Here is a 22571-nt window from a genome sequence, read left to right as displayed (position 1 = left end):
ACAGCCCACTCCAGCCAAGATCTCCACCTGTTTCATAAGGGACAAGGGAGAGAAAAGGCTCTTTTGTATTTTCACTGCTTTCTTGGAGCTCCAGGAGCCTTGATTAATTTGGGACTCACAAAAAACTCACATGAGCTCAAGCGACACATTGAACGTTGTCAACTTCAGAATCCACAAATGGCTTTTTGGCTTTTTCTGCTGCATGCACAACTTCCCTGCAGTCCTGACGCCCCACCCTAACCACTCAGCTCTTCCGGGAAAAGTGTAAGCTGACAAGGCAATTGTTCTGCCTTCCTTATCGAGGACAGGGAAATAAGTGCCTTGGCGCTGCATTAAACCCGGAGCTTTGGTTTTCTAACAAGCAGAAGGATGTTTTGCCTTTTCCCTCCAACTTCCCTTCACCACAGATTTTCCCCATGCATTGCTACCTCCATGGAAGTATCGGGACCCCCCAGGGCCCCCACCCATGGTAGTGAAGGAAAATGCCCATAGGTGTCCCCGGCCCTGACCTTCCTTTCTCACCACTTGCCCTGAAATTGGTAATATGGCCCAGTGATAGCTCCTCTAAGGGAGACTTTTCCTACAGCCCTTTGGAATGAGAGCAGGCCTAATCTTGCTGAAAATGACAGACAGCTGGCCATAGAGTCAATCCGGTTGTTGTTCTAATGAAAACCACAATCTGAACATCGTCCAGATCTCCCCAGAAGGTCGCATCTCCTTTGCACCAGCCATCAGGTATTTTTGGTTTGTTTGCCTTTTAGAAAACAAAACAAAACAAAACAAAACACGACTGTAAAATAGCCTATGCTCATTCCAAAAAGTACAAGATATATAGAAAAGTCTGTCAAAGTCTGTCATGCAGTGACAGTCCCTGTACATCTTTACCATTCAGGTCATAAATTAGAAGTCCCTTTGTTGTGAAGCAGGCAGGCTCACAGCTTCACAAGAGATAACGTAGCCTGTTATTATAAGGCTAAGTTATCTCTTGTTACCCCAGCAGACTCACCTGCTTATGCTTTCATCCACAGTGAAGTTAGGCGGGTTGGATGGGTGGGTTGAGCCCATCGTTCTGTTGCCTGAATCAGGAGAGAGTGATTTTCATCAGCACACCCGGGTCAGAAAAAGCCACTGCTTCCGCTTGTCACATTCTTTGTGAAAACACCCGATATCTCAGGGATAACCTGGTTTGCTGTGCCCTCCATCCCCACCACCTCCTCCCCTTGGCATCTGCTCCTCCCCTTTCTGTGTTGTGAGCTCCTTGTTTGTCTGGGTAACTGTCTGGTTTGTTGGAGAGAGAAGGCCACCTCTCCTCTCCCTGGCTCCGCCTCGGCCTTCTCCAGGTGCTGGCTTGCATGAATGTGCTTCCGGCTGCACCCACCAGAATGTTAGGGAGATGCCACCTCTTCCTACGCCCTGACCAGCTTTTGTGCTCTGGAGGTAAAGACAGTTCACACATTACTTCTGAATTTGCCAAAGCTTTGTCTGCTGTCTTAGAAGCTCATACCACTTTCTCAGACCTCAATGATCTAAGAAGGTCACGCTCCCTAGTTACCAGTCCATTGAGTTTGTCATCCTGGCTTCTGATGAGCATTTTAAGAAAGCAGCACTCCAGAGTGAACAGAGGTGTTGTTCTGGTGTCTTGCGTTTTGCTATGAGGAAGTTATCCCACTCAGGCCAGTAGGGAAGTACCAGCTGTTCGGTGCTCTGGGCAGCACGACTGCAAGATGGGGGTGATGAAAAGCGCTGCTTAAGTTTGCTGCAAGAGTGTCCACACCAGCTGGGAACATCTGTGTGTGAGAGCAGGATTTGAACAAATATTTCAGCCTTTAGGTTTACTGACCTCCACATGAGCTATGGCCAGAGGCCCTGTACACAACGTGGAAGAATAGGGTTCAATAGGCCACTGACTAGTCTGTGATCTTGGTACATCACGTAACCCCCCTGGGCCTCAGTTACTTCATCAGTCAAGAAAGGATGATCTCAAAGCCATGTCACCTCCTGTGAGCCCATGAGTAATATCCCTGCCATCTGCTTAAGTAGAAAAGCAAAGAAAAAGAAGTCTGGGTGGTTTGGATTAGCCAACAGTGAGGGGTCACTTTGAGGCCAGAACTGGCATTTTTGAGGCTGAAGCAGAGAACACAATTAGATAACCGAGGGCAGTCACGCCAAAGCATTGTAATGAGGCGTTTCCTGTCTTGTGTTTTTACTTCTCTTATTTCATTATAGGAGACTCAGGTAACCTTCTCTGCAGTGTTGCTGGACAAATGATCCTGGAAAGGATGAGAAGAGTTGCAGGCTGGTGTGTGTGTGTGTGTGTCTCGGTTGCGACTGTGGTATCTTTCCTTCTCTCTCCATTCCATTTGCTGGCCAGCAAACTTGTGTTACGTCCCTTTCATGCCTCTCTGTTCTCCCTCAGGTAAGGTTTGCATCGTTGCTTCCGAGGGTCTCAGGCGACACCACGGTGGGATAGCTCATGCACCTCAGCGCACACACACCCTGAATTCACCTCACCGTTACTGAGAAGAGAGTCTGATAAAATACATGTGTTAAAAAGCGAAACTTCACGTGAATTCTGTGTTTGCCAACAGGCAACTTCACCTGAGTCAGCTGCATGTTTAGCGTAGAAATGGGGTTAGCTGACCCCCTTGGAGACACTGGCGAGGAACAAAATGCAAACGGTCCTGTTCATTCACGTTATTACACTTTGCCAGCAACTGCTATCTGGAATAGCTCCAAAGCCTGACAACAACGGTACCTGCTCTTGATTTAGAAGAAAACTTTCACGAGGAAATCTTTTTCTCGTTCCTTCCTTACACGCTACATCTCCTCCTCCCCTCCTCTTTCTTTTGCCTCTTCTTCCCTTCCTACAAATCCTCTGCCCCAAAATGCAAAATCCATCATCATTTGTCAATTTCAGTGATTTTTATAGAAAGAGTCAATCCCAGCTTAGTCATTGATCAGTAAGTGGTAAGTTGACCGTTGAGTATTCCTTTGGTTAAATAAACCCAAGCCAACGTGATACTACAACACGCCAAGGACAGACAGCAGTAACACAACTGCCATTGTGAATTGCCATTTAGGATGACTTCTGAAGTACTGTTTATAAACCTCAGTCTTTCCTTTAAAAAACGACAACAATGTATTCTTAGAAATTCTCCAGAAATAGAAAAAGAAATCAAAGTAACTGAGCGTCATAATCTTGCAATTATCCTGACACCCTGGAGTCAGACAGCTACATTTAGAAGGATGCTTTTATAAAATTTTTTATTTTTTTAATCTAATTTTTATTAGATATTAGTGTATCGCTGATCTGCAATGTTGTGTTAGTTTCAGGGGTGATGTGTTAGTTTCAGCATGATTCAATTGTACATATACATATATCCGTTCTTTTTCAGATTCTTTTCCCATATAGGTTATTACAGAATATTGAGTAGAGTTCCCTGTGCTATACAGTAGGTCCTTGTTGATGACCTATTTTATATATGGCAGTGTGTATGTGTTAACCCCAAACTCCTAATTTTATCGCCCCCCTCCCCATTTCCCCTCTGGAAACCATAAGTTTGTTTTCAAAGTTTGTGATTCTGTTTCTGTTACGTAAATAACTTCATTTGTATAATTTTTTTTATATTCCACATGTAAGTGATATAATACTTGTCTTTCTCTGTCTCTGTCTTTCTCTTCACTTAGTATGATAATCTCTAGGGCTACCCATGTTGCTGCAAATGGCATTACTTCACTCCTTTTTATGGCTGAGTAACATTCCATTGTATATATGTACCACATATTCTTTATCCGTTCCTCTGTCGATGGACATTTAGATTGTTTTCATGTCTTGGCTACTGTAAATACTGCTGCAATGAATATTGGGATGAATGCATCTTTTCAAATTATGTTTTTCTCTGGATATATGCCCAGGAATGGGATTGCTGGGTCATATGGTAGTTCAATTTTTAGTCTTTTAAGGAACCTGCATACTGTTCTCCATAGTGGCTGTATCAAATTACATTTCCACCAACAGTGTAGAAGGGCTCCCTTTTCTCTGCACGCTCTCCAGCATTTATTGTAGACTTTTTGATGATAGCCATTTTGACCAGTGTGAGGTGATACCTCATTGTAGTTTTGATTTGCATTTCTCTAATAATTAGCTTTGTTGAACATCTTTTCATGTGCTTTTTGGCCATCTGTATATCTTCTTTGGAGAAATGTCTATTTAGAGCTTCTGCCCATTTTTTGATTGGATTGTTTGTTTATTTGATAATGAGCTGCATGAGCTGTTTGTATATTTTGGGGATTAATCCCTTGTCAGTCACTTCATATGCAAATATATTCTCCCATTCTGTGGGTTGTGTTTTCATTTTGTTTATGGTTTCCTTTGCTGTGCAAAAGCTTGTTAAGTTTGATTAGGTCCCATTTAATTTTTTTGTTTTTATTTTCATTACTCTAGGAGGTGGATCCAAAAAGATACTGCTACGGTTTATGTCAAAGAGTGTTCTGCCTGTGTTTTCCTCTAAGAGTGTTATAGTATCTGGTCTTACATTTAGATCTTTAATCCATTTTGTGTATGGTGTTAGAGAATGTTCTAGTTTCATTCTTTCATATGTAGCTGTCTGGTTTTCCCAGCAGCACTACTGAAAAGACTGTCTTTTCTCCATTGTATATTCTTGCCTCCTTTGTTGTAGATTAATTGATCATAGGTGTGTGGGTTTATTTCTGGGCTTTCTGTCCTGTTCCATTGATTTATATTTCTGTTTTCATGTCAGTACCATACTGTTTTGATTCTGTAGCTCTGTAGTATAGTCCGAAGCCAGGGAGACTGATTCCTCCAGCTTCATTTTTCTTTCTGAGGATTACTTTAGCTATTTGAGGTCTTTTGTGTTTCTATACAAATTAAAAAATTTTTTTCTCTACTTCTGTGAAAAATGCCCGTGGTAATTTCATAGGGATAGCACTGAATCTGTAGATTGCCTTGGGTAGTATAGTCATTTTGACAATATTGATTCTTCCAATCCAAGAACATGGTATATCTTTCCACCTGTTTGTGTCATCTTCACTGTCTTTCATCAGCATCTTACAGTTTTCAGAGTACAGGTCTTTTGCCTCCTTAGGCAGGTTTACTCCTAGGTATTTTATTCTTTTTGATGCGATGGTAAGTGGAATTGTTTCTTGAATTTCTCTTTCTGATCTTTCATTGTTAGTGTATAGAAATGTAACAGATTTCTGTGTATTAATTTTGTATCCTGCAACCTTACCAGATTCATCGATGAGCTCTAGTAGTTTTCTGGCAGCATATTTAGGATTTCCTATGTATAGTATCATGTCATCTGCAAACAGTGACCGTTTTACTTCTTCTATTCCAATTTAGATTCCTCTTATTTCATTTTCTTCTCTGATTGCCATGGCTAGGACTTCCAAAACTATGTTGAGTAAGAGTGGCAAGAGTGGACATCCTTGTCTTGTTCCTGATCTTAGAGGAAATGCTTTCAGCTTTTCACCATTGAGTATGATGTTGACTGGGTTTTTCATATATGGCCTTTATTATGTTGAGGTGGGTTCCCTCTATGCTCACTATCTGGAGAGTTTTTATCATAAATTGGTGTTGAATTTTGTCAAAAGCTGTTTCTGCATCAATTGAGAGGATCATATGGTTTTTATTATTCAGTTTGTTAATGTGGTTTATCACACTGATTTACTTGTGTATACTGAAAACTCCTTGCATCCCTGGGATAAATCCCACTCAGTCATGGTGTATGATCCTTTTAATGTGCTGTTGGATTCTGTTTGCTAGTATGTTGTTGAGGATTTTTGCATCTATGTTCACCAGTGATATTGGCTGGTAATTTTCTTTTTTTCTGGTATCTTTGTCTGGTATGATGGTGGCCTCATAGAATGAGTTTGGGACTGTTCCTTCCTCTTTGACTTTTTTGGAAGAGTTTCAAAAGAATAGGTGTTAACTCTTCTGTAAATGTTTTATAGAATTCGCCTGTGAAGCCTTCTGGCCCTGCACTTTTGTTTGTTGGGCATTTTAAAATCACAGTTTCAATTTCAGTGCTTGTGACTGGTCTGTTCATATTTTCTACTTCTTCCTGATTCAGTCTTGGTAGATAGTACCTTTCTAAGAATTTGTCCATTTCTTCCAGGTTGTCCAGTTTCTTGGCATACAGTTGCTTATAGTAGTCTCTTATGTTCCTTTGTATTTCTGTGGTGTCAGTTGTAACTTCTTTTTCATTTCTAATTTTATTGATTTGAGTACTCCCTTTTTTTCTTCATGAGTCTGGCTAAAGGCTTATCAATTTTGTTTGTCTTCTCAAAGAACCAGCTTTTAGTTTCATTCATCTTTGCTATTGTTTTCTTCTTCTCTATTTCATTTATTTCTGCACTGATCTTTACGATTTCTTTCCTTCTGCTAACTTTGTGGTTTTTTTGGTTCTTCTTTCTCTAGTTGCTTTAGGTGTAAGGTTAGGTTGTTTGAGACTCTTCTTGTTTCCTGAGGTAAGACTATATTGCTATAAACTTCCCTCTTAGAACTGCTTTTGCTGCGTCCCATAGGTTTTGATCATTGTGTTTTCGTTTGTCACTAGGTTTTTGATTTCCTCTGATTTCTTCAGTCATCCATTGGTCATTTAATAACATATGTTTAGCCTCCACATGTTTGGTTTTTTTTTTTTTTTTTTTTTTTTTTTTACAGTTTTTTCCTTGTAGTTTATTTCTAATATCATAGCACTGTGGTCAGAGAAGATGCTTGATATGATTTCCGTTCTCTCAGATTTACTGAGGCTTGTTTTGTGGCTCAGCATGTGATGTATCCTGGAAAATGTTCCATGTGCACATAAGAAGAATGTGTATCCTGCTGCTTTCGGATGGAATATTCTATAAATATCAATTAAGTCCATCTGATCTAATGTGTCATTTAAGGCCTGTGTTTCCTTATTGATTTTCTATCTGGATGATCTGTCCATTAATGTAAGGGGGGTGTTAAAGTCCCCCATTATTATTATTAATTTTAACATCTTTATTGGAGTATAATTGCTTTACAATGGTGTGTTAGTTTCTGCTTTATAAAAAAGTGAATCAGCTATACATATATCCCCATATCTCTTCCCTCTTGCATCTCCCTCCCTCCCACCAGTCTCCCATTATTATTGTGCTACAGTCAATTTCTCCTTTTAGGAGAAATGGCTGTTAGCATTTGCCTTATATATTGAGGCACTCCTACATTGGATTTGTATATGTATTTACAATTTTTATATCTTGGATTGATCCCTTGATCATTATGTAGTGTCCTTCTTTCTCTCTTGTAACAGTCTTTATTTTAAAGTCTATTTTGTCTGATATCAGTATTGCTGCTCCAGCTTTCTTTTGATTTCCATTTGCATGGAATACCTTTTCCCATCCCCTCACTTTCAGTCTGTATGTGTCCTTAGATCTGAAGTGGGTCTGTTGTAGACAGAATATATATGGGTCTTGTTTTTGTATCCATTCAGCCAGTCTATGTCTTTTTTTTTTTTTTTTTTTTTTTTTTTGCGGTACACAGGCCTCTCACTGCTGTGGCCTCTCCCGTTGCGGAGCACAGGCTCCGGACGTGCAGGCCCAGAGGCCATGGCTCACGGGCCTAGCTGCTCCGTGGCATGTGGGCCCTTCCCGGACCGGGGCACGAACCCATGTCCCCTGCATCAGCAGGAGGACTCTCAACCACTGTGCCACCAGGGAAGCCCCAGTCTATGTCTTTTGGTTGGGACATTTAATCCATTTACATTTAAGGTAATTATTGATATGTGAGTTCTTATTGCCATCTTGTTAAATTGTTTTGGATTTGCTTTTGTAGGTCTTTTTTATTCCCTCCCTCTTTTGTTCTCTTGTGATTTGATGACTATCTTTAGAGTTGTGTTTGGATTGCTTTTTCTTTTTTGTGTGTTAACCTATTGTTAATTTTTGGTTTGCAGTTACCATAAGTTTCGATATAGCAGTCTATATATATACAAGATTGTTTAAAGTTGCTAGTCTCTTAATTTCAAATGCATTTCCAATATCCTGCATGTGTGCTCTCCTCTTCTCACGATTGCTGGTTTTTCATCTTGTGGGTGATTTCCTACCTTAACTGTATGTTTGCTTTTTACTGGTGAGCTTTCCCGTTTGTAATTTTCTTCTTTCTAGTTGTGGCCTTTTCTTTTTTGCTGAGAGAAGTTCCTTTAGCATTTGTTGTAAAGCTGGTTTGGTGGTGCTGAATTCTCTTAGCTTTTGGTTGTCTGTAAAGCTTTTGATTTCTCTGTCAAATCTCAATGAGAGCCTTGCTGGGTAGAGTATTCTTGGTTGTAGGTTTTTCCCTTTCATCACTTTAAGTATATCGTGCCACTCCCTTCTAGACTGCAGAGTTTCTGCTGAAAGTTCAGGTGATAACCTTATGGGGATTCCCTTGCATGTTATTTGTTGCTTTTCCCTTGTTACTTTTTTTGTGTGTGTGTGGTAGTGGGCCTCTCACTGTTGTGGCCTCTCCTGTTGCGGAGCACAGGCTCCGGACGCACAGGCTCAGCGGCCATGGCTCACGGGCCCAGCTGCTCCGCGGCATGTGGGATCTTCCCAGACCGGGGCACGAACCCGCGTCCCCTGCATCAGCAGGCGGACTCTCAACCACTGCGCCACCAGGGAAGGCCCCCTTGTTGCTTTTAATATTTTTTCTTTGTCTTTAATTTTTGTCAATTTGATTATTATGTGTCTTGGTGTGTTCCTTCTTAGATTTATCCTGTATGGGGCTCTGCACTTCCTGGACTTGAGTGTTTCCTTTTTCATGTTAGGGAAGTTTTTGGCTATTATCTCTTCAGATATTTTCTCAGGCCCTTTCTCTCGCTATTCTCCTTCTGGGATCCCTATAATGCGAATGTTGGTGCGTTTAGTGTTGTCGCAGAGGTCTCTTAGACTGTCCTCATTTACATGGCAGTGATTTTCCACCATTCTGTCTGTCAGCTCACTTATTTGTTCTTCTGCCTCATTTATTCTGCTACTGATTCCTTCTGGCACATTTTTCACTTCACTTGTTGCACTGTCCATCTCTGTTTGTTCTTTAAAGCTTCTAGCTCTTTATTAAACATTTCTTGTATCCTCTCAGTCTGTGCCTCCATTCTTTTTCTGAGATCTTGGATCATCTTTACTATCACTACTCAATTCTTTTTTGGGTAGATTGCCTATTTCCACTTCACTTAGTTGTTCTTCTGGGGTTTTATCTTGTTCCTTCATCTGGGACATATTTCTTTGCCATCTCATTGTGTCTTAACTTTTTGTGTTTGTGGTCTCTGTTCCTCCAGCTGCAGGGCTGTAATTCTTCTTGGTTCTGGTGTCTACCCCCAGTGGGTGAGGCTGGTCCAGGGGTTCGTGCATGCTTTCTGATGGGAGGGACTGGTGCCTGCCCACTGGTGGGTGGAGCTGGGTCTTGTCCCTCTAATGGGCAGGGCCAGGTTAAGTGGTATATATATATATAGGCAGCTGTTGGCTCAGGATGACTTTAGGCAGCCTGTCTGCTGATGGGTGGGGCTCTGTTCCCACCCTGTTGGTTGTTTGGACTGAGGTGTCCCAGCACTGGAGCCTGCAGATTGTTGGGTGGGGCCAGGTCCCAAACTGGCAACCTTCAGGAGAGCTCACGCCAATGGGTATTCCCTGAGGTGTCCACCACCAGTGTCCTTGCCCCCACAGTGAGCCACAGCCAATTTCCCCCTCCCCAGTAGACTCTCCAAGATGCGCAGGTAGGTCTAGCCCAGGCTCCTGTGGAGTCACTGCTCTGCCCTGGGCCCCAGTGCACATTGAACCTTGTGTGTGCCCTCCAAGAGTGGAGTCTCTGTTTCCCCCAGTCCTGTGGAGCTGCTGTGCTAAAGCCCCACTGGCCTTAAAAGTGCCAAATGCCTGAGGGATCCTCCACCCGATGCCAGGCCCCCAGGCTGGGGAGCCTGATGTGGGCCTCAGAACTCTCACTCCTGTGGGAGAACCTCTGTGATATAATTATTTTCCAGTGAGGGATTTGATTATATCACGAAAGATCCCCTCCTACCATCTCATTGTGGCTTCCTCTGTGTCTTTGGGTGTGTATCTTTTTGTGTTAGGGTTGAGTCTTTTTTGTCAATGGTTGTTCAGCAGTTAGTTGTGATTTTGGTGTTTTCGTGTGAGGAGGTGAGCTCAAGTCCTTCTACTCTGCCATCTTGTCTCTGCCTTTCCTGGTGTCTCTCAGAAGAATACTTTTGTACTTGTTTTTAAGAGGGATTCATTACACCTATTTTTTTCTTTTAATGAACTCTTTTTCATTGTGCTGAGCCTGAACTGCGTATTTTTGTGGTGTTAGGGTGGCTTAGTGACACTAATCCTATCCTTTGCGGATTTCTATTCAGTTATGGCTCTTCCTAAATGAAACTGTTTGTGGAACAAACACTTCTTATATTAAAATATATCTCCTGCCATTTTCCTTCATACCACATTCTAAAAAAAAAGTTAGTAAATACCTGCATTTCGGAAAAGATGGGACTAAAGCAAAAAATCCAGAGGGAAGCTATTCCAATCCTGTTTTGCATATGTGTTGCATCAGGTATATACTTATGTAGGTAGCATCTTCTAAGATATGTAGCATAAACATTGTCTACAGCAACCTCAAATTAGTAATATATGCAAACCCATAATTTGATGTATTTGTAGTCGGTATCACTTTCTTCCCCCACCTCTTTTGTGGTAGAGTCATACTCTCTATCCTTGTAGAGAACATCTTATTAAACTGCTTTTCAAGAGTTAAGCCCGTCCAAATCTATATCCAGCCAGTATTTTACTGCCTTGTAATCACCAGAAGGGTATTTAGAGTTCTGAAAAAATGAAACACACTGAATTCTGATCAGGCTTGAGGGTGTGTCCTGTCCTCCTACTCAAAGGTTTGAGGAAATCTCTTTAATGTTTCTGAAGTCCAGAACTATGTTATATGACACAAATCACAAATGTTTAAAAAGGGATATTAAAAAATAAAAATACAGTACATTGAGATTCCAGAGACAAACCTATGGAGACCTGACCAACCCTTGCCACGAAGTTCAAAGATGGGCTTTCAAGGAACACAGGCTTGCTACAACTAGGATGAACTAAAGAGGATCAAAGAGAACCTCTTTCTTAGCCATTAAAAGAAACAGTGTTATATAAATTAGCTTTTTTATTATATAAATTAGATGCCCTGAAGTCAAAAAGTGTTGCCCCACCATCTTTTGATAAGTTGAATACTTCTAACACACTTATGACTGTGTACAACACGTATAATCATCCTTAATGCATGGACACCCTATATATGCAAATATATTCACACTATTTAAGAATCTATATAACTTACATCTTAACCACTGAAAGATAATTATATGTGTATATACTTATAGAAGTATGGTCTACATAATACTCATTTAAAGATGTACTAATACATGCACATACACACTCTTGCCAAGGCTTCCAGATTTATCCTTTAGGTTAAATATCTTGTTAAGAGCTTTCAGTTGGTTACAAATGTCTTTTTGTTTGTCCTCTAGGATACTACGGGGATGGCCTAAATGCCATCATTGTGTTTGCTGCCTGTTTTCTGCCAGACAGCAGTCGGGCGGATTACCACTATGTCATGGAAAATCTTTTCCTGTGAGTGCTATTTACAACAAAATGTTTTCAGTTAATGTCTGCGGGCATGCGATGGCAGATAGAGCATCTTTAATAAAAGGAGATAGATGATGTAGACTATTCTAAGCCTTTGATTAAAAGTTGATGAAATCTGTGTCAAGGAAAATTGCTCAAGAGACCAAAAGCTTTAGAGGGGCTGTTTTGTCTGTAGAATGAATCGAAAACAAAATGAACACAGTCTGGTCTGCATTTTAAAATTCTGTAACATTTCCTTTGGGTGAAGTACTATTTTTGTTCTCTGATAACATGTTCTTAGCCAACTGATGATAACCTGACCTCATTTATATCTGCCTTTATTTAATCTGACTTGCCCTTAGTATATAATAACATTGCTGACATTTTTGAAAGTCAGGTTTCTAACCTACACATTTTTCAAGTGTACCTGCATTTAAAAAAAAAATGGAAAAAAGATAACTGTGCAAATAAATGAGTAATACTCTCAGAGAACTGATCTTAGGTAACTGCATTCTTCTCAAGCTGAAGAGGGAATGTGTGCAACCGTTCTTAAATATCATGCACCCTGTAATTTAAATGTTATATAATTGTGGTGAAATAAGATGAACTCTTTCATGTGGAAACTGAAAACACTTATCTTTCTTCCTGTGATCAGATATGTAATAAGTACATTAGAGCTGATGGTAGCTGAAGACTATATGATTGTGTACTTGAATGGTGCAACCCCAAGACGGAAGATGCCAGGGCTAGGCTGGATGAAGAAATGCTACCAGATGATTGACAGACGGTATGTGGGCTCCATAATCTAATCACTATTTTGACTGCCTCAGTGACTCCCATCTCCAGTGACCTTTTAATTTACCAAAGATGCGATCACAATTTAGGAACATTGAATTAATGCTGATTCGAGATAATAAATTATAAAAATATTAATAAGTGTCACTTGATGCCCCAAATTTGAAATAAAGCAGATCTTCCCCAGATTTTGTTAAATGTTGTAATCTCAGACTTGGCAACAAGTATTTTAAATATGCATATGCTGTTGCCATATGGAGGTGCAATTTGAGCTGATAAGCCAAAGTCCATGATTCTTTACTAGTATCATGTAACCTTGCGGCCATTCTTGTGCACTAGGACTGTTGTGACTTAGGCAATCCTACTGCTCTTATTTCAACATTCACTGTTAATTCTGGCCCATATGGTGCCTTTGTGTGCCCCTTCCTCAAGATACGTCACTTCTATCCATACTGGTTTTATTAGAACCAAACACGTTATTGCCATCTACAGGAAAATTGTCATAATAAGCATACAAATTTATGATGTCTTCCATATGTGTGGCTTCCCCTCAGATGTGGCTCCCTGTATAGCAACATGTGAGTGTCCTGTTATAGTAACTAAAATCCATTAATCATCTAAACATACATAAAGTAGCATTGCTAATGCTGAAAAATATGCCTGAATGTACAAAACGTTAAAATGATTATCTGAAGGCCAAACAACCACATGCTATACTGTTACCATTTTCACTCTACAGAAGAAGAAACCCAGGCTCAGTAGAACAAATTGGCTAAGTTGCTAGTAAGAGTGTATTCATTTCAAAATAGTAAAAATAATGCTGACAAAAATGAAAAACATCGTTAAACAAAAACATGCCATATGGTTATAGATTTATGCACTCCAAGAATACAAAAATTCTATTTTACATTTATTCTTATGGGAAACTGAGGTTTGAATTACGCATGTTTCAAATTATATCTCAAAAGGCATTCGTTTGATTGATCATGGCATTCTGTACCTTCCTACCAGATAACAGTAACTTACATAGAATCTCCTAATATCATATATATATATTCTTATTTGGGGATATACTTTCTGTTTTAACTCCCACTCAAAATAGGTTATGAGTGGGCTTCCCTGGTGGCGCAGTGGTTGAGAGTCCGCCTGCCGATGCAGGGGACACGGGTTCGTGCCCCGGTCCGGGAAGATCCCACATGCCACGGAGCGGCTGGGCCCGTGAGCCATGGCCATGGAGCCTGTGCTCCGCAACGGGAGAGGCCACAACAGTGAGAGGCCTGCGTACCACAAAAAACAAACAAACAAACAAAATAGGTTATGAGTAATTTTTTTTCTTTTCACAATAGGTTGCGGAAGAACTTAAAATCATTCATCATTGTTCATCCATCTTGGTTCATCAGAACCATCCTTGCAATTACACGACCTTTTATAAGGTATGGTCATTACTGTAGTAAAAGTAAACGTACTAGTTTTTAAAAATATGTATTCATTGTCTTCTGAACAAAAATTCATAAACCAAGAGAGTAGGAAAATATGTTTGCCTCTGCCTTTCCTGAAAATATACTTTGGACTACCCAGCAAGAGACTCTAATTAAGAGTGAGCATATTTTCGCAGTGAATATTTTCCCCCCATAATTATAAAACATGACTTTTATACTGCTTGCTGTAAACACAGAAGATAAAATAGTGAGGTTTCTGTGCCATATGACAAAAGGGAACAGATAGTACTTTTAAAGTAATATATGGTATATGGTAGAGAATCAAAGAGGTAGAGTAACATAACAATGAAAATAAAGACACACCAGGGACAGAAACAGACGCCAGGTCTTGTCTTAATTGTTCTATTTCTTCTGAACAAATCCCACGTAGGTTACCAAAGGTAGGCAAAGCGTCTGAGCGGCCATTTTGAGAGCTTTGTTTTGATTATCCATAAGGCTTCTTGGTTTAAATTCACTTCAAATCAGTAAATATTTGTTTATCATCTATTCTGTGTTGGGTGCTGTATAACCTTACATTTCAGTGATGAAAGGTAAGATATGCCTTTTATATAGTAAGAATGAGACAGTTAAATGAAAGGGACAGTACAGGTTTTCTGGAGAGCTTTACAAAATATAATAAAATAGGGAGGGGCAAGATAGGGGTATGGAATTAAGAGGTACAAACTAGGTATAAAATAAATAAGCTACAAGCATCTATTATACAGCACAGGGAATATAGCCGACATTTTATAATAACTTCAGTGGAATATAGTCTATAAAAATAGGGAATCACTACGTTGTATGCCTGAAACTAATACAATATTGTGAATCAACTATACTTCAGCTAACTAGAACAATGTCTTCCCTAACGTCAGGATACCAATCAGATAAATTGAAATTTTTCCATCTCCAAGTTATTAATGAATCCCTAAGAAAAATTCTGATCACTTTACTTCTGGAGAAAACAATTAAAGGTTAAAATCCTTTATATTTTTTTAATGTAGATTTTACTGTGCCTTCCAGAGTCCACCTTTTTTGTTCCCTGTTCACTTATTTATTTAGCATTCCCATCCCCTACTTCCAAAAACTGAGCAGTAGCAGGATTCAACCTAGTCTTCCTCTGGCAAAGATTTCTTTACCATACCATGTTATATTACTTTAAAAAATAATATGAGCTTTTAAGATGTACAAAAAGCCACTTATTTTAAGATTAGCAGAAAATGCTTTGACAGGGGAGGAGGAAGAGCTTATATAAACTTTAATGCGTAAAAAAGCAAGCATTAGAATTGATATTGATTCACTGATGTTTATTTAATAGTTCAGCTCTAATTATAAAACAAATATATTTCTTCCTGATAAATACTTGTTATGGTAAGAGTATTGAAAACAGATTGTAAGTCAACATTTATTGAAGGGCGTTTCAAGATAATAATTACAACAAAAATAATAAACTTATAGCAAGTAGTGTTGCGGTAGATCATGTATAATAATGGCCTACCTTTACTGAGTGCTTACATTATTTTATTTAACCCTAATGACAGTCCTCTGAAGGAGGTACTGCTTACTATTTCTGTTATATAGGAGAAAACCCTGAGGTTCAGTGAGGTCAAATAAATTGTCTAAAGCAGGAGCCAGCAAAGCCATTCTGTAAAGGATCAGATATTAAGTATTTTCCATGTTATGGGCCATACAGTCTTAATCACAACCACTCAGCTCTTCCATGGTAGGGTGAAAGCAGCCGTAGACAATATGTAAATAAATAAGTATGGCTGTGTTCCAATAAAACTTGATTCATGAATACTGACATTGAATTTTCTGAAATCTTTTACATGTCACAATATTCTTCTTTTGAGCATTTTCCAACCATTTAAAAAATGTAAAAACCAGTCGTAGCTCAAGGATGTAAAAAAAAAAAATCATAAGCTGGCTTTGGCCATGGTTTGCCAACCCCAGGTCTAAGGTAACAGAGCCAAGAAATGATAGATTCAGGCTTTGAACCCAATGTCTGCGTAATTCTAAAGAACACACGTTTCAAGCACTTAAACACCGTGTTCTACAATTTCATCATGTAAGACCCTCTTTAAATATCCCTCTGTAAATCAGTCTACATCAGTGTCATCAATTTTTTGAACTGAAAAAAGGAGGTCACTAAAATGTATTATAGGTCTTTTCACTGCTAAAGGGTAACACCTATGATAGAGGTATATGGTAAGTTTTTTTTTTAATTCATGTATTTTTTAAATTGAAGTATAACTGATTTACAATGTTGTGTTAGTTTCTGGTGTACAGTGAAGTGATTCAGTTTTATATATATACATATATATGTATATATAAAAAACTGAATATGAAAAAGAATATATATCGTATTTCCATTATGGTTTATTGCGGGATATTGAATATAGTTCCCTGTGTTACACAGGAGGACCTTGTTGTCTATCTATTTTATATATATAGTAGTTTGTATCTGCTAATCCCATACTCCTAATTTTTCTCTCTCCCCTCAAATGCCTTTTTTTAAAATGAATCGTTTGTGTCAAGCATTGGGTTAGGTGCTGGAGCCTGAGAAGTTAAATAGCTCAGTTGCTGCCCTCAGGGAATTCACAGCCGGGCAGCTGACATAGGAGGACTAGAAAACAGTTATAATACAGGGTACAAAGGAAGCGCGATGAGGCCTGATAACTCACGGTGAGTGTGAGTTTTAAGGTAACAGGTGGAGTGTGAAGGCTGAGAGTCTGCATCAAGAGAGGCTTTCCAGAAGAATGTGCCCTCAAGTTGAGTTCTGAAGACTAACAGCATTGGCTAGCTAAAGCCAGGTAGAGGAAACAGCATGTACCAACACACCAAGAAGGAGGTACCATACACCAGGCATATTTAGAGAACTGTACATTCCAGTGTGGAGGTGTCCCCCCTTGCATAACTAACTTCTTCTGCCTTTTTATTCCACCCCCTCCATCTTTCATCAAAACCTGAATTTAGCTTGAAAACTCTGGAGGAAGGAAGTGGCCTAAGGTAGCATATTGTTGGTAGTGTGTGTTCACCCAAGGCTGAGCAGGACGACTAGAAGTGACTTTTGGGAGATGAAGGTTGTTCACAAGTCACAGCCAGTGGCCCAGGGTCAAAACTGCGAGTAAAATGTGAAAGACAGATGTATGGAGAACTGACCTTGAAAAGACTTCCTATTAGAATACGCAGCAGTTGAACAGAAGACAGTACAGTTGGCAGATGGCACAGCATCCTCCCAGTAGACTGGGGAGGCCCTTTCATTGGAGAACATTCAGGAAAGTTTGATGCCTGATCAAATTCCCTTTCAACTGGAATGATCTATTTTTAGAATTAGCTTGCTATTACACCAACAATACAAAAATGCCTTCCTTCTTCTTATAAAACATCCAATCATTATAAAGACCAAGTTCTTCCTTCAGCAACTACCGACTCTTGTGCCCAGCCCCCTTCCCCAGAGGCAAATTCAGGAGTCTCCTTGCAAGTTGTTTTCTATGCATTTACACACATCTAAAATGACAACATTGAGATGAAAGCCGTCTGTCATTCAAATCCGATGACTGGAACACTGTTTTTTGAACATTGTTTCATCAGGAATGACCTTTCAAGATTTAAAACTTTAAAAAGTATATATATATTTAAAATAAAAGTACAACTAAAAAAATAAGAGGAAAACAGGTTTATATATATTTTAAAAATATATCAACCGGGCTTCCCTGGTGGCACAGTGGTTGAGAGTCCGCCTGCCGATGTAGGGGACACGGGTTCGTGCCCCGGTCCGGGAAGATCCCACATGCCGCGGAGCGGCTGGGCCCGTGAGCCATGGCCGCTGAGCCTGCGCGTCCGGAGCCTGTGCTCCACAACGGGAGAGGCCACAACAGTGAGAGGCCCGCGTACCGCAAAAAAAAAAAAAAAAAAAAAAATATATATATATATATATCAACCGTGGTAGATTCTGAAAGAACCAATGACAAGATTTTTGTTTGCTAAAAACAAACAAGCAAACAAAGGGAAACAAACCATAAACCAGTGACAATTCAGAGTGGCAGGAACCACCGGGAGGCCGTGCAATGTGTGGACCCTGCAGTCAGGCTGCCCGGGTTTAAATCTAGGCTTTGCCACTTACTGAAGGTGAAATCTGGGCAAACACTTAACGCCATATGTTTTAAGTCTCCTTATCTTTAAAAAGAGAACGATAATAGTATCTACCTCATTAGGCTATCAATCATAGGAAATAAAAGAATATATATAAACCAGTTAAAACAGTGTCTGGCACATAGTAACTACTGAAATAATACGGCCATTCTTCTTAGGAAGAGTGCTGGGACAAGGTGATAAGAATTTTCAAGAAGAGGCAGCAGCCTGAGAAGGGATGGAGGAGCGACTGATATCTTTTTTCTTTTCTTTTTTCTAGTTCAAAGTTCAGCAGTAAAATTAAATACGTCAGTAGCTTATCAGAACTCAGTGGGCTGATCCCAATGGATTGCATCCATATTCCAGAGAGCATCATCAAGTAAGTCCTGATGGTTTTGAAGATTTGGGGAGAAATACTGCATGTCTGGAGAAGGAGATTAGGAAATAACTGATTTATAAAATATGGGGAAAGGGCATTACCTTCTATTTAAAACGAATATTAAATATTCTCCAATAAATATTTTCCTTTCTTATAGCCTAGCGATAACTGTTCTGTTCTTTCAGATCTTCTTTCACATAATCTTCTATTGGTGTTACTGAAATTTCCTCATTTTTATCTTGAATTTACTACCATTTTGGAGAAAGCCTGAATTTAACATTAATCAGCATATTTGTTACTTGTGTCTAGCATGCCGCACAGACCCAGTGTGTTTCGTGCATAGCCTGGATTTCTTTACTGCCTTACATAAAGTAATTTATCGGCTTGACCCTAGGAAAAGAGAAAAAAATTACCCTTTCTCTGTTTTCTTCTCAGTCCTTTTTCTTCATGGTTCCCTTCAGGTGAAAGATAAAGCAGAGTGGTGGGTGGTGCAGTTAGGAATGACCTCCTTACTCAGTACAGGGTAAAGCCTGTGGGAAGAAAGTATGGATACTGAAGGTTGTAGGATTAGGCTGCAAAAATAATACAAATTAAAAAGTTAACCGAACAACTGCTTGGAGCTGGGACTTAAAAACATGATGCTGGAGAATGAACCCTCCTAACTGGTTCATTGTTGCAAAAGAGCTATTGTTTACTGTCGATCATGTTTTTCATCCACTGTGTCTGATTCACTAGCTTTCTGTGTGATTAAAACTGGGAGGAATCTAACCATCAGCTCAAGAGAAAACAGTCAAGGATACCCCATCTTCCTCCATAAGATGGAGAGCAAAAGTGACCTCCCAATTTGGGCTTCCAAAAAAGAGTCCCCTCACTTAAAAAAAAAAAGGGCACAGAAACTGGAAGGAAAAGACTCTAATGTGTCTCTGCTGTGCTAGGCATAGAAGTGCTCTATTTATATCTTTTATTTAATCCCCACAGTAAACCCCCATTTACGGAGAAGGAAGACAACTTAGGAAGGGGACGTTACTTATGCAAAGTATAAGTAGGAACAAGGAAGAGATGGAACTAGAATTCAAATCCAGGTCAGCCTGGCACCGCAATGCCCATGCCCTTTTCTAGCAGATTTCTTTACTTCCCTTAAAAAACCATCTAAAGTCAAAACTCAGAAGCAGCTGCGTTTGGTTTTCCGGCATCCCAATATCAGGTAAGAACAGAGGATACCGACTGGATTGAGGACTGCCAGTTAGCTCAGCTGAATCAAGCAGAGTGTTCGTAAGCTCCTAATGGTGGCTTTAATCCTCACTAGCTTCACAGAGTCCCGAAACCAGCACACCTTCTAGCTCTAGCCTGCTGCCTCAAAAAAGGGACCCCATCTCCAAAACCCACTCCTAGTCTTTAAATGTAAAAGTACTGGAGCATCCACCTCCTATAATGCCGTCTCCCTTTGCAAAAGATGACAAGGACCTTCCCTCGTCAAGTGGAAATGAGCACTGGACATTTTCTAGGTAAATATGGCAGTGCTTCCCCGGTGCGGCAAGTGGAAAAAGAGAAGAGAGTGGGCTTTGGAGGCTTAGCATTAGGTTTGAACCTTCCCACCTGCCTCTCTGAGACTTCAGGAAACCTATTTAAAACCCTGAGTCAGGGCTTCCCTGGTGGCGCAGTGGTTAAGAATCCGCCTGCCAATGCAGGGGACACGGGTTCGAGCCCTGGTCCAGGAAATTCCCCCACACGCGGAGCAACTAAGCCCATGCGCTACAACTACTGAGCCTGTGCTCTAGAGCCCACAAGACACAACTACTGAAGCCTGTGCACCTAGAGCCCGTGCTCCGCAACAAGAGAAGCCACTGCAATGAGAAGCTCACACACCGCAACGAAGAGTAGCCCCCGCTCACTGCAACTAGAGAGAGCCTGTGCGCAGCAACAAAGACCCCACGCAGCCAAAAATAAAATAATTTAAAAAAACAAACTAACAAACTCTGAGTCTCAGCTTCAGCATCTTTAAAATGAGAAAGTAAGGAGCAATGGAAAGGTCCTGAGGACTGAATGAGAACAGTGTACGTAAAGCATTGAGGAAGCCTGGCACAAAGCTGGCAATCCAGAATGTTATTTATTGTAATTGTGTTGCTTTTAGAGACTTGCTATTTATACAGGGAAGTTTAGTTGTTGAGAAGTTAAACATGCCAGAGGAGCTTTTCATTCATCTACACATGTCAGTTTTCAAGGGCTCCATTTGGGAAAAGTTTCTTTGGCAGGACGGGCTTCATTTGGAAAGAGTTTCTTCTGGAGGAAGAAATTTACAACCATGCCCGCCCTCCCCATGTGTCCATGATTGATCTCTCCCATCTTTTGTAATCCATCTCCTCTGGATGTCCTTTCTCTCATTTCTGTGACTGACCCTCATTGCCTCATTTTCATATTATGCCATTTTCAAGCCATAGCTCCTTCCCATTACACAATAGCATTCAGAGGGTCTGATCTCATCCAATCCCAAGACCAATATTCAGCTGGGATGGAGCCTGTCATCAAAGGGCTTAAATGCAAGAAAAACGAGCCCAATCTGGAATCAGATTTATAATCACTGATTACAGGCGATTCTTATTATTTGTGGCAGTGATGTTCTTACAAGATTTGAATAAAGTACCGAACCGTTGTTTCTAGGGGGCATACAGGGCTGAGTTTCTGTGAGTACTCAGTCACCACATTTTCATTGACCGATTAATATATAAACTTGTCTTATTGCGTTTCTGTTTAAAGATATTTTATTTGACCTGTACTGTTGATTGACTAACATTGAACTCAGGGCCAACAGCACTGTAACTTGTGCCTGAATAAAGCTTATCTAACACACATACATCCTTCCCTAAGGCACACCATAGCCTCCCTGTGCTTAGGAATACGAGATGGTACTTAAGCACAATGTTTGGGGAACGTTTTTAATAAAGAAAGAGATCGCCAGCAAAAAGCACAAAAATGAGAAAAACATGACACTTCAGAGACTGTAAAAAGCCTACTTGTTTGCAGCAAAAGAGCTGAGACGAGAAGGCAGAGCCTCGCCTAGTTCCACATCAGCTGGGAACCCACAGGTCAGGTGACTCAAATTTCCGGTCACTCTGTGAACATCCACAAGTGACCATGAAAGTGCCGTAAGTACTGCTTTAGAGGTTGCAACTATGGTTTAGCAAGTAGGCGAATTTGCAAACACGGAATCTGCAAATCATGAGGATTGGCTGGATATAATCATAAATTCGAAATAATTGACTATATCTAATAAAAACAAGATTTCTCCCCAAAGGCAATTTGATTACTCTTTGGGTAGGCTTTTCCTCTCATGTTTTGACTGTTCTGTAAAACACTGACCTGTCATTTTTTTTTCCATCTGTCTGTCTGCTCATTTTCCTCACTGCATTCATTTTTTTATCCTGTAAGGTACGATGAAGAGAGATCTTATAAGAGAAGTGTGAGGTAAAAGTCTCCTGATCTACAGTTCACGCTGGGTCCTCTGTGTGTGTACACCAGTGTCTTACTTGTGGGTGACCTCAACACGCTATCGGAGCAGAGGTCCTCGTACCAGTCCCTTGTAGTATATCATTTCCAGTCTTTGTCTTGTGTGTAAAAAAAGCTGTTGAGGTCAACCTAATTTGCAACTGAAACCTACTAAACCAGACACGTCCCTGACTTGGCCCAGGCTGCAAGCTAACTTTAACTGTCCCCAGCAACTGCTATGGCTGTTTCCAGCTTTATTCAGCCAGCATGTTGCCAATTTTCTTGCAACGTTTATATCTATCATCTTTATGAAGGACTTTGCAAAAGAAACGTACATAAACGTTGAATCGGAGTTCTGAACACACCGTATTTAATTGAAGGAATGTGTCTCAGTGCTCCAAAGGTTGGTTTTTAAAAGCACATACGCTCCACTTATGTCTGGCTCTGCTTTGCTGGGTGACTCTTCTCACGCTCTGCTTGCTTTTTTCTTTTCTACACTGCTAATTTTTGCTCATGCAGACTGGATGAAGAACTGAGGGAAGCATCAGAAGCAGCTAAGTAAGACTTGGTTTCCATTCAGCAGCTGGCAGTGATGTTGGCTTGCATTTCAGGAATGAATTGGGAGGACCTGCATGCCTGGTGTTTTATTCTTGCATCCTGACAATACTGCCCTT

The 22571-nt window shown here is 40.2% G+C and overlaps 2 protein-coding genes across 8 annotated transcripts in view; one reads left to right on the top strand and one right to left on the bottom strand.

Annotated features, from left to right (window-relative positions):
- Positions 1-22571, bottom strand: part of GCNT1 (glucosaminyl (N-acetyl) transferase 1) — a 197354-nt gene that overhangs the window by 2594 nt on the left and 172189 nt on the right. Inside the window, exons 1-3 of one of the 2 annotated variants that reach the window (XR_012332569.1) lie at positions 21772-21840; positions 18828-18944; positions 1007-1076 (exon numbers count right to left, since the gene is read on the bottom strand). The gene's annotated coding sequence lies outside the window, so the exon portion shown is untranslated. Of the gene's footprint in view, positions 1-1006; positions 1077-18827; positions 18945-21771; positions 21841-22571 lie in introns of those variants that run through there. The other variant, XR_012332567.1, reaches the window with a different exon arrangement.
- The window catches only part of PRUNE2 (prune homolog 2 with BCH domain), a 375414-nt gene that overhangs the window by 338281 nt on the left and 14562 nt on the right, over positions 1-22571 (top strand). For 3 of the 6 annotated variants that reach the window (XM_073806228.1, XM_073806230.1, XM_033858185.2), the window contains 5 exons: positions 11532-11634; positions 12284-12415; positions 13770-13856; positions 18316-18414; positions 21841-21876. In XM_073806228.1, the coding sequence (XP_073662329.1) occupies positions 11532-11634; positions 12284-12415; positions 13770-13856; positions 18316-18414; positions 21841-21876 (457 nt within the window). Of the gene's footprint in view, positions 1-11531; positions 11635-12283; positions 12416-13769; positions 13857-18315; positions 18415-19392; positions 21810-21840; positions 21877-22571 lie in introns of those variants that run through there. The other 3 variants (XM_033858188.2, XM_073806229.1, XM_073806231.1) reach the window with 2 other exon arrangements.

The sequence above is a fragment of the Tursiops truncatus genome, chromosome 6, assembly GCF_011762595.2.
Source record: "Tursiops truncatus isolate mTurTru1 chromosome 6, mTurTru1.mat.Y, whole genome shotgun sequence".
Taxonomy (NCBI): Eukaryota; Metazoa; Chordata; class Mammalia; order Artiodactyla; family Delphinidae; genus Tursiops; species Tursiops truncatus.
Note: the sequence above shows the minus strand (reverse complement) of the source record. Positions and strands in the feature narration are given on the sequence as shown.